The following is a 12,025-nucleotide window of genomic DNA, read 5'->3' on the forward strand; positions in this document are numbered from 1 at the left end:
GAGTAGAAGTGGGCCCACGGCCTGAAACGGTTATTATTCAACAGAAAAGGGACGAAGTTCCTACCCTTGCTAATTTTAGTGAGAAATCAGATGCGAGTAAAAAAAGGTGGAGTTTGTGGGGAAAGTGCTAACATGCTGTTCGTCCATTTCTAGCACTTCTCAATGGATTCCTTGCCCTCCAAAAAAGAATCAATGAACCTTAAAGGTGGGAAAAATTTCACTTTGTGCTTGATTAGGCCTTGTTAAAGGCCAATTGTGGAAAACTCATGCACAATTTTGCGGCATTAGAAGCTCTTTGAAAAGTGATGGTGTTACTGACAGCTTAGCACAGCAGTCACATAATGTATAATGTAGAGAGACATTTGGGTGATTTTAGGGGGCAATTGTGGGTGTGTTGGGGCTCTGAAAATCGCGGAAATCCCGTTCGGGTTGGGAAGCTGGCTCCAGCCCACCGACTTCCAAGTTTCCCAGGGACCCACCTGTGTGCGTGCGGGCGACCCGAAAACGGAGGTCCCACCGGCAATTAAAGCCCGGCGGGATGGCAGTAAAAGAGTCAAATGTACCTCATTGAGGTATTTAAAGCACTTTACCTGTGACAGATGAAGGGATTAGAACGATTTTTAACTTACCTGGGCGGCTTGCCCACCATGGGTGCAGCTGCATTTGCTGAGTTTGTCTCAGTGGAGGAGGAGGCAGAGCGGGAGCACAGAAAGAAAAGGGGACTCATGACTATCATCAAAAGCTACCCTAAGCCTTATATCTACCAGAACTGAGCCAGCTACCTATGCAGGACAGAGGAGCTAGGCCTGAGTAGGTGGACTGGAGGAGGTTCAGTCTCAGCAGGGAAGCTGTGACTAGCGTGAGCCATCTGGTCTGTGAAGTGGCAGTGAAGGTCATTAATGCCTTGAACTGTTATACCACAGCTACCTTGGTACGCACAACAGCTATGACAGAAATCAGTCAGTTTGCCATCCCACAAATCCACTTACACACACTTAATCAGTGTCCAGCAGAAGGAGCCAAAATCTTTGCACATTGCTGTCTTTTCCAAAGTGCAGAGTATCATTCTTTGTATGCATGTAGCCATTCAAGAACCCAATATCAAACTCCTCTTCTAACTAAATAGAAGGGCAATTATTCCTTCAAAGCACGAATGGTATGTGACCACTGCCAGAAAATAACGCACATCAATACACACTTCCATGGGGTGCACATGATATTTTAATGCTGAGGCAAATAAACTTTGTAGACACAGGACTATGAAGAACAAAAGAATGAATGGCTGGTTCCCCAGACATATGGGGTAGGCGATGCAGCTATAGCTGATAATGGCACAGAATTTCCTGGAATGCTGTAAATTACTCCATTGTGTCCTTGATCTTCCCATTGCAAACATACGCCAAAACTTCCACTTGCTTGGATGAGTGCAGCTCCAACAACACTCAAGAAGCTCAACACCATCCAAGATAAAGCAGCCCGCTTGATTGACACTCCATCCACCACTCTAAACATTCACTCCCTTCACCACCGGTGCACAGTAGCTGCAGTGTGTACCATCCACAGGATGCACTGCAGCAACTCGCCAAGGCTTCTTCGACAGTACCTCTCAAACCCGCGACCTCTACCACCTAGAAGGACAAGAGCAGCAGGTACATGGGAACAACACCACCTGCACGTTCCCCTCCAAGTCACACACCATCCCGACTTGGAAATATATCGCCGTTCCTTTATCGTCGCTGGGTCAAAATCCTGGAACTCCCTTCCTAACAGCATTGTGGGAGAACCATCACCACATGGACTGCAGCGGTTCAAGAAGGCGGCTCACCGCCACCTTCTCAAGGGCAATTAGGGATGGGCAATAAATGCTGGCCTTGCCAGCGACGCCCACATCCCATGAACGAATAAAAAAGAGTAATTTCAACACGCGTTTTGGTGAATCAGGGACCTCAGAAGCAAGGCAGCCAATGGCTTACACCAAAAAACAATTACATAAGATCAGAACAGATTCCATTGCTCAGAGTGAGGCTTGGCAATGGGCAGTAAGTGGCAAGGTGATTTATCTGCCTTGTTTGAAATCACTTTAAATCTCTTGAAACAGTTCACTTTAGTTAAAAATTGCTGTAAAATACTGTAGGAGGTCAGTGCAGTCTCCGACTTTGGTGCCTCACGCACCACGTGTCTTGCCTCTCCTGCTCCTCGTCCATGATAATGCAGAATATGGAAATGCCATTGCAATCCTTTAACCTTCTGAACACATTGAGAGGGGTGGGAGTCCTAAAAGTATTGTCTTCACACACTCACGGGACTGTGGATGGCAAAACTGAAGATCACAGGATTAAAAATGCTGAGAAGTTAACCAGAGATCAATTCGAGACTACAGAGATGAAGCACTACAGCATTCATGGTCCTTTTATGGTCCTCCCAGGCTGAGAATCATGAGAGCTATAAGTTACGTCGAGACCAGGTGATCAAGAGCCCACCTGGTCATTATTTGTCAGTCTAAGTGGCTGCGATGAGAAAACTTGAGTAAATCGAGGAAATTTGCGATCACCATTGACTTGAATCAGGGCAGACCTACGATAATCAATTTTTCGTGGTTTCATCAAACGTGTCGGCAGGGCGGCCCATAATTTCCAGGAAATTATGGCGCAGAATGAATAATGCCGTAACTCACTTATGCCATAATTTTAGTGTAAAATAAACCCAACGCCATATTACATAGAATCTACACCACAGAAACAGGTCATTTGGCCCAACTGGCCAATGCTGGTATTTATACTCTACACGAGCCTCCTCCCGCTCTAATTACTTCTTCCTGCCTTGTCCCCGTGCCCTCTATTCCCTTCTCCCGCATGTATGCAATAACCCTCCCCCTTTAATGCATCAATATTATCTCCTTCAACCACTCCACGTGGCAGTATGTTCCACATTCTTACCATTCTCTGTATAAAGAAATTCCTCCTAAATTCTTCATTTGATCTATTATTGGCTATTTTTGATACACTCTTGGAACAGGTCCATTGAATGAGTGTCTATTCCGAGTTTTTATGTGGTTCATCCACGAGGTCATATCTATCATTTCAACACAGGCCAAGGAAGGGCAGCAGGTACTAGGGTAAAGGGAGGACAGGACGACCTGTGATGTGAGACTACAGATGGGACCTACCAGGTTTCACCAAGCACGGAATCGACCCCTAAACGAGAGACGCAAACTGAGCTAATGTCGTGAGGTTAATGGCCTTGCCTGCCATACACCCATATTCATCACCTGATGTATTTGGTGCTTTATTACTTAAACATACATCAATTATTAACATGACGACAGAATGAACATATAACGTAGTGACAAATTGTCCCTGGAAGCGGCTCTCGTTATTGTTGACATGCCACGAGGGGTCAATTACACTTTGGTTTCCATATCCAATGAAACTGGGGCTCTGGATTGTGATCACGGCCTATGTTCGGACAGCAATGTCTCTTGGATTACCTTCCTAGAGGTGCTTTTCTTTGTTGTTTTCTTTGACATCACCAGCTTGAAAACTACTTTTGCGGTTCCATGGTCTTCGGAATTGATTGGCCCTTGCTTCCAATCCAGTATTCCCCGATTTGGTTAACTGCTGGGCACTTGTAAGATCTTGCCTTGGTACCATCCTCCTTCTAGATCTACTTGGTGGAGGCTCGTAATGCCAGCCCTGCAGGAGTAAGCCTAGCAGTTCAGCTTCTGCACTTTATGCCTGGTATCGCTGAAATGTGCAGACGGAGGTGTTTTTTGCCCAGGACCAATCCTATCCGGATGTGAGCGGCTTCACATTTTTTCTTTATGTTCCTCTCCTGTGGGGATGTGATCTCCGTCAGATTACCTTTTTGTGAGTTCTGTGAGCAGTCGTACTGGCCACAAAGATGCTATATTGTGACCAGCGGGACCACGACTCACTGTGACCAAGAACGCACAAGACAATCACAGCTACAGTAACGAAAGGACTGTAACCCAATGAGTGCCAGTTGGTTTGTGATTTAACAGAGAAGCTGCATGACTAGAGCTCTAGACTCGTCATAACCAGACTTACTGAAACAAACATTAGTTGAGGGCAAGTTGTTACCCTCAAACTTTGATTAACCCCTCAGGTGATCCTGAGTTCCTGCCTGGATAGGTCATCGTTACCTCTGCTTGATCTACGCAGATCACCTTTCTTTAAGTTTTGTGCACAGTCCATTTAGCCAATGATATTCTGTTGTTTCCAGCAGGACCATGAGGAGGCACGACTCACTGTGACCGCGAACTTAAAAGACGATCACAGCTACAGTAACCAGATGACAACTCGCAGCAGACTTCCCCTATCGCGCTACTAAGATTGTTCTGGACTTACCCACAAACATAAACAGTTTCTCCACATCCACCCTGTTGAACCCCTTCATAATTTTAAATACCTCAATCAGGTCTCCTCTTCGTCTTCTATTTTCTAGAAAAAAGAGGCCTAAGCTGCTCAATCTTTCCTGACAGATGCATCCTCTCAATTCTGGTAATAGCCTTGTAAATCTTTTGTATACTTTATCCAGTGCTTCAATATCCTTTTCGTAGTATTGAAATCAGAACTACACATAGTACATCGTTTGAACTTTTTACGGCTGTATCAACTTGTGTAGCTACTTTTAGTGATATATGTATCTGTATTCCCAGATATCTTTGCTCCTCTACCCCATTTAGTTTCTTACCTTTCAAAGAATGTGGCCTCCTTATTCCTCCTATCAAAATAAACCACCACACATGCTGCTACATTGAATTTAATTTGCCATTTATTCATCCACTCTGCAAGACTGTTTACGTCTTCCTGTATTTTGGTCTCCACATTATTAGCTATGCCACCAATTTGATACAATCTGCAAATTTTGACACTGTATCTCCAATTTCACATGGGAGGTGATAACCACAAGGAAGCTAGGGAGACTAGGTCAGGGTACCCAGTGTTTCTTTCCATACAAAATTGTGCTGGGAGCGCAAATATTAAAACAATGTGAAAAGTCACATGAGTCTGTCAATAAACAGGTGATCGCATGGAGCTCAAAGGAAGGCAAGGAACCAAGTAGTAACACTGACAAAGTACCAAAAATTATAGTCCCGTTAGACGACCAAGCCCATTTCAGGAACATCTAGTAGTGTGAAGCCATGATAGTTTATTTCAAGATTCATTTTATTACATTTGCTCACATATTTTTCTTTTTCAGTCTCTTGCAGTTCATACAGAATTCCAAATTCTTGGATCTCTTTAGGAAAGATGTGAAGGCCTTAGAGAGGGTACAGAAGAGATTTATTAGAATGATTCCAGGCATGAGGGAGGGACTTTAGTTACGTGGATACACTGGAGAAGCTGGGGTTGTTTTCCTTGGAACAGGGAAAGTTGCGAGGAGATTTGATAGAGGTATTCAAAATCATGAAGGCTCTAGACAGAGTAGATAGAGAGAAACTGTTCCCATTGGCGGAAGTGTCAAGAATCAGAGGACATGGATTTAAGGTGATTGGCAAAAGAACCAAAGGTGACATGAGGAAAAGCTTTTTTAGCGAGTGGTTAGGATCTGGAATGCACTGCCCGGGGTGGTGGGGGGTGGTGGAGGCAGATTCAAACATGGCCTTCAAAAGGGAACTGGATAAGTACTTGAAAGGAAAAAAAATTGCAGGGCTATGGGGATAGGGCAGGGGAGTGGGACTAGCTGGATTTCTCTTGCATAGAGCCAGCGCAGACTTGCTGGGCTGAATGGCTCCTTCCGTGCTGTAACCTTTCTATGATTCTATGATTCTAAGACAGCTGAGCCTCTGGATTTATGCATTGGGATACAAAATTGAGTTACATCGAAACTATAGCACAGAAACAGGCCATTTGGCCAAACTGGTCTGTGCCAGCGTTTATGCTCCACACAAGCCTCCTCCCTCCCTACTTCATCTAACCCTATCAGCATACCCTTTGATTCCTTTTTCCCTCATGTGCTTATCTAGCTTCCCCTTAAATGCATCTATGCTATTTGCCTCAACTACTTCTCCTGGTAACGCGTTCCATATTCTTACCACTCTTTGGGTAAAGAAGTTTCTCCTGAATTTCCTAATGGATTTATTAACAACTATTTTATATTTACGACCTCTAGTTTTAGACTCCCAATCAAGCGTAAACAGTTTTTCTACGTCTACCCTGTCAATCCTTTTCATTATCCTAAAGACCTCTATCAGGTCACTTCTCAGCCTTCTCTTTTCCAGAGGAAAGTGCCCCAGCCTGTTCAGCCTTTCCTGATAAGTATATCCTCTCAGTTCTAGTATCATCCTTGTGAATCTTTTTTGCACTTTCTCCAACATCTCTACATCCTTCCTATAATATGGAGACCAGAACTGTGCGCTGTACTCCAAGTGTTCTCTAACCAAGTTTCTATACAAGTTTAACATAACTTCTTTATTTTTCAATTCTATCCCTCTAGAAATGAATCCCAGTGCTTGATTTGCCTTTTTCATGGCCTTAGTAACCTTTATTGATTTGTGCATCTGTACCCCTAGATCCCTTTGCTCCTCTATCCCCCATTTAGACTTAATATCCAAGTAGTATGTGGCCTCCTTATTCTTCCGAACCAAAACGTACTACCTCACACTTATCTATATTGAAATTCATTTGTCAATTACACACTCATTCTGAAGTTTATTAATGTCCTCTTGCATTTTGACACGTTCTTCCTTTGTATTAAGTACACCCCCCAATTTGTGGTCCCTACAAATTTTGAAATTGTACTTCCGATTCCCAAATCCAAATTGTTAATGTAAATTGTGAATAGAGAACCCAGCACCGATCCCTGTGGAACACCACTTTCAACATATTTCTAGTCTGAGTAAATACCCTTAACCCCTACTCTCTGCTTTCTGTTTTGTAGCCAACTTGCTATTCATTCCCCTGACTCTACATGCTCTGACCTTAGTCATGAATCTACAATGTGGTACCTTATCGAAGGCCTTTTGAAAATCCAAATGTATTACATCTTCTGCATTAGCCTTGTCTACTCTTTCTGTTACTTCTTCAAAGAATTCAATAAAGTTGGTCAAGCATGACCTTCCCTTCTGAAATCCGTGCTGACCATTATTTATTATATTTTCGTTCTCTAGATGTTTTTCCATTGCATCTTTGAGTAAGGATTCCATTATCTTTCCTACAACCGATGTTAAGCTAACTGATCTATAATTCCCTGGATTTGTTCTATCTCCCTTTTTAAATGTAGGAATAACATTAGCTGTCTGCCAGTCCTCTGCCACTATTCCTTTTTCTAATGAATTTTTATACATATGTAATAGTGCCACTGCTATCTCCTCCCTAACTTCTTTTAATATTCACAAATACAATCCATCCAGAACAGGGTCTTATCCTCTCTAAGTTTGATTAGTTTATCAATTATCTCTCCCCTTTCGATCTAAAATGTTTTCATATCTTTTTCGATCTCTTCTTCTAATGTCATGCCCACCTTGTCAGTCTCCCTGGTAAACACTGAGGCAAAGTAACTATTCAATATTTCTGCCATTTCGCTGTCATTATTTGTGAGTTTATCTTGTGCATCCCTTAGTGGCCCTATCCCTATCTTGATTTTTCTTTTGTTATTTATGTGTCTGTAGAATACTTTACCATTTCTTTTTATATTCCTTGATAATTTAATCTTGTAGTTCCTCTTTGCTTTCCTAATTGTGTTTTTGACTTCTTTCCTAACCTCTTCGAATTCCCTTTTGTCATCCTCTCCTTTATTGTCTATATACTTAGAGCATGCCTTTTTCTTCAGTTTCAATTTGATCCATATCTCTTTATTCATCCATGATGTTTCATTATCGGCTTGTTTGTTCTTGCTTTATAGAGGAATATATTTCTCCTGAACTCTATTGATCACCGTTTTAAATATCTCTCACTGTTGTTCTATCTCTTAGCTTTTTTCCAGTCTTATTACTTTGGTCTTTGTCTTACTTATGGCTTTCTCAATCATTATTTTAAACCTTATTATGTTATGATCACGATTGCTTAGATATTCTGCTACGCTTCCTTCTCTTATTCCTTCTCTTATCTGCTCTGGTTCATTTCCCATTACTAGATCCAGCCGTGATTCCTTTCTTGTTGGGCTTCTCACATACTGGGTAAGAAAGGAACCCTGTACATACTGTAAAAACTACATTCCCTTTTCCTATTTCCTCTTGCCAGATTATGTGGGGGTAGGTGAAATTTCCCATGATTATTCGATTTAAAAAAAAACTCATTTGATAGATTTGTCTACATATTTCATCCTCCACTTCCCTTCCACTATTAGGTGGTCTGCAGAATATACCTATTAACGTGATTGATCCCTTCTTATGCTCTGTCTCAATCCATATGGATTCTGTTTCTACCTTAATGCGACTTATGTCCCTTTTCTCTATTGCCCTTGTGTTGTTTCTAATTAGTACAGCTACCCCAACCTCCTTTTTACTTCCCTACCCTTTCTAAATATGTTATATCCTGCAATATGTAACTGCCAGTCCTGTTCCTTATATAGCCATGTTTCAGTTATCCCAACCACATCTGGTTCTTTGCTATGAATTATTGCCTCTAGTTTTGTTTCGGATGCTGTGCAAGTTGCTGTACAGGCAATTTATTTTGTTTTTAGTAATTGTTGCCCTCACTTTATTTTTAACAGTCGTTTTGTACTTATGTTCTATAATTGTATTTGTTCCCTGACCATTTATGTTACCCTGATTCCTTACCTTGATGCTGTTATTTATGTTTCTAGGCTACTCTTTCAGGACTGACACTTGTCGCTCTAAACTGAACATCAGGGTTGACACTACAAGCATTAACCTCATTTTCTGGTGTACAGTGGCTCAACACCAGCGTTTATTTTGTCTCGCTTGATTCTTATAAACAATAGAGAGGAACGAACAATAAGAATTCAGAAATAAGGTTGTTTTTTGGATGATAATACTACTAATAATAGCATCAGTAATAAAACAAAATTGAATGAGATGGATGCAGTAATTGTATCAATTAAATCAATTATATGTGATTCAAACCAAGATTAACTAAGAATAACATTTTTAATCGCGAGGTTAATTATTTTTTAAAATCGCTTGTCAGCCCTATTTGTAACACAACTACTGGTATACAACCAGTGATTTTCTTTGCACCTTGACCACTTTCATTGAAAATGGATGTGGAGATGCCGGTGATGGACTGGGGTTGACAATTGTAAACAATTTTACAACACCAAGTTATAGTCCAGCAATTTTATTTTAAATTCACAAGCTTTCGGAGGCTTCCTCCTTCGTCAGGTGAACGATGTGAACATCGTTCACCTGACGAAGGAGGAAGCCTCCGAAAGCTTGTGAATTTAAAATAAAATTGCTGGACTATAACTTGGTGTTGTAAAATTGTTTACAATTGAAAATGGAAGCCTCCCATAACTCCTTTGGATTAATTACTACTCACAGTGCAAAACCCTCTCCTGGTTATCTCTTCATCCAGGTAACCACAAACAACACCATTTCAGAACATGCCACAAACAATTTTTGACAGAACGTCTACAGAAGCTGCCATCATGTAGCTCCCTCGTAAATAATACTGATCACCATCACTTTCCATTCTGGATACTGAGGGCCAAGTGAGTGAAAAAACTTTGATACATCAGACCATTTACCTTTTCCTTTAATTATCTCAGGAGCTTGCTCGACTGGAAAATAATACCCATTGTATACTCTGAATTAAGTGACAGTTATATTCTGTAGTACGAATAGCACAAGAGCCTCAGAATCTTCACTCTATGCAATTTCAGTGCTGAATTAAATGTCATTATTATTCCATTTTATGGGAACCATTAAAAATATTACAAAAAAAACTATACATGATAGGAAAAGTGTATAATAAGGCTGTAATTTAAACTGTGTTCAAAGAATGCTCACAAACCACTCAAGCTTCTCTCTTGTAGCCTACACTAACATCGAACTCCCTGGATTAATTGAGTCTGCCCATCATAATTCTAGATGCAAAGTATACAAAACTGCAACGGAAAACTTATTACATATTCCTGTGAATCACATGACAATATTATTCGACAGTGATATCACAATTACCTCCGTACTCTTCAATCAATGTAATTTGTGCACTACTTTTAACCCTCATTAGTACTATTTCCATTCTATTGAGATTATAAGACACATTACAAAAATAGTGGATGATAAATTCTGAGTAAAAGGCTGCAATTTAATTTCAGGATTCAGTTGGCATGCATAAACCATGAGAGTGAGTATGAACCTCACAATTAAATTACAGCCTCATTACTCAGACAACCATCCATAAATTCTGTACCTTTTTTATTTGCACTATTCTTTATGCTGCTATTTTGTTTTAATTCATTCATTAATTTACATTTTTTATTTTTTTAATCATCATTACTAGCTTTATTTATTGCATATCTTGGACTCTATTTTCTTTGTTTAATACTTTGTTTAAACATCCTTGTATTTCCCATTTGTTACACAAATTTTTAACGGGTTTTCTTTCTGTGTGTAAATTTTTTCATCATTTTTTAAAAATATATTTTATTTGGTCTCATTTTTGTCTCTAATTTTCTAATTTAACTTGATGCGGTAGCAGCTTACCTAGTTGAAAATATGTACAGAATGTATTCTTTGAGAATTATCTAGCTGAAGATCAGAACACTTCATTGGTATCTGAATTGAGGAGGGAAGGGTAGTGCATTCTGCTGAGGTTTTTAATGTTTTTAGTGACCACTACAATAAAAAATACAAATACACTTGTAGTGGTTCATTGATCTTCAAAGGAATATTGTCTGTTTGCCCGGAATCTAGAAGTTTCCCCCAATAAGATGCCTTGTTTCATTCCTGATTGAGTTATTAGGCCTTCCTCACTTGTGGAATACATTTTATATTTCACTGTTATCCAGATAAAAATATTCTGGAAATAAAACCAACCTTTTAATGTAATGAAAAACATTTTATTTATAATCATGATTTATTAATGTCCAACTAAACAGCACATGGGAAGCTATTCACCCAAGTAATTTTTAAAAAATCATTTGATTAAATAAAATATGAAGCTTTATTCTCACAGGTTACAATCTAGTCTCAATTGCTTGTTGTGTAACTATCTTACAATATGTGTAAATGGCATATTACTTCCCTTATCAGCCAAATAAAAAGGTAATGCAGCTGCAGTGTGGGCAAAGCAGCACAATATTAATTCACCTTTTAGTTATTGGCATACTCATACTATACTTATAGGCTCATTTTGTCCATTTCACTGAGAAACTTACAATGTAAACCTGCTACCGCCAATTTCCTTAAAACATTGTTCTTTACAATAATTAACATAGCTAATAATATCTTTAGGATCACATTCAAAGGCATCTCGTTGTTCAGATGACATGAATAAGCTGCTCAAGATTTGCCCTCACAACAAATATCACTGCATCTTTTGATGCACTATGTTTTTGTACACACGCAGGCATCGATTATCATATACATAACCCCCACCCCTTCACGTTAGCCATCCATAAATGTATATTTGTAGGTTAGAGCAAAATGTTGCAGACAGGGCTTACTGCTTCAGATAGAGCTTACCTCCTCGCTGCTATCATTTCCATGGAAATCGTCCTCCAGTTGTGCTCCTCTCTTATCTGCATTTTCCTGTCCTCCATTATTCCTCATATCCACTGTCCCCATGAAGCCTTCTGACGAGGTGCTCTGTACCTTTCCATGAGGAGCTGACCTTGGTTGTGATGAATATGTAAATATGTTCTTGAATTTTAATTCATCTTTTTCATCATCTTCACTTAAAGATGCAGAACTATTTTCATTTTCTTTCTTGCTCTCATTTAGTTGTAAATGCGAGTTGTATCTGGACTGCTCTAGATAGGGTGTGGAATGTTGAGGGGAAACGAACTGGAAACTCTCCTCTGAGTGGTCAGGAAAATGCCATTCATCTGAAAAATGTAATCAAGTTGTTTTAGAACTTGTAACATTGCGCCTACT

At 40.0% G+C, this 12,025-nt stretch overlaps 1 protein-coding gene across 2 annotated transcripts in view; it reads right to left on the bottom strand.

Annotated features, from left to right (window-relative positions):
• The window catches only part of cfap20dc (CFAP20 domain containing), a 365,860-nt gene that overhangs the window by 123,372 nt on the left and 230,463 nt on the right, over positions 1-12,025 (bottom strand). For both annotated transcript variants that reach the window (XM_067998825.1, XM_067998824.1), the window contains one exon: positions 11,615-11,976. In XM_067998825.1, the coding sequence (XP_067854926.1) occupies positions 11,615-11,976 (362 nt within the window). The remainder of the gene's footprint in view (positions 1-11,614; positions 11,977-12,025) is intronic.

The sequence above is a fragment of the Heptranchias perlo genome, chromosome 17 (assembly GCF_035084215.1).
Source record: "Heptranchias perlo isolate sHepPer1 chromosome 17, sHepPer1.hap1, whole genome shotgun sequence".
NCBI lineage: Eukaryota > Metazoa > Chordata > Chondrichthyes > Hexanchiformes > Hexanchidae > Heptranchias > Heptranchias perlo.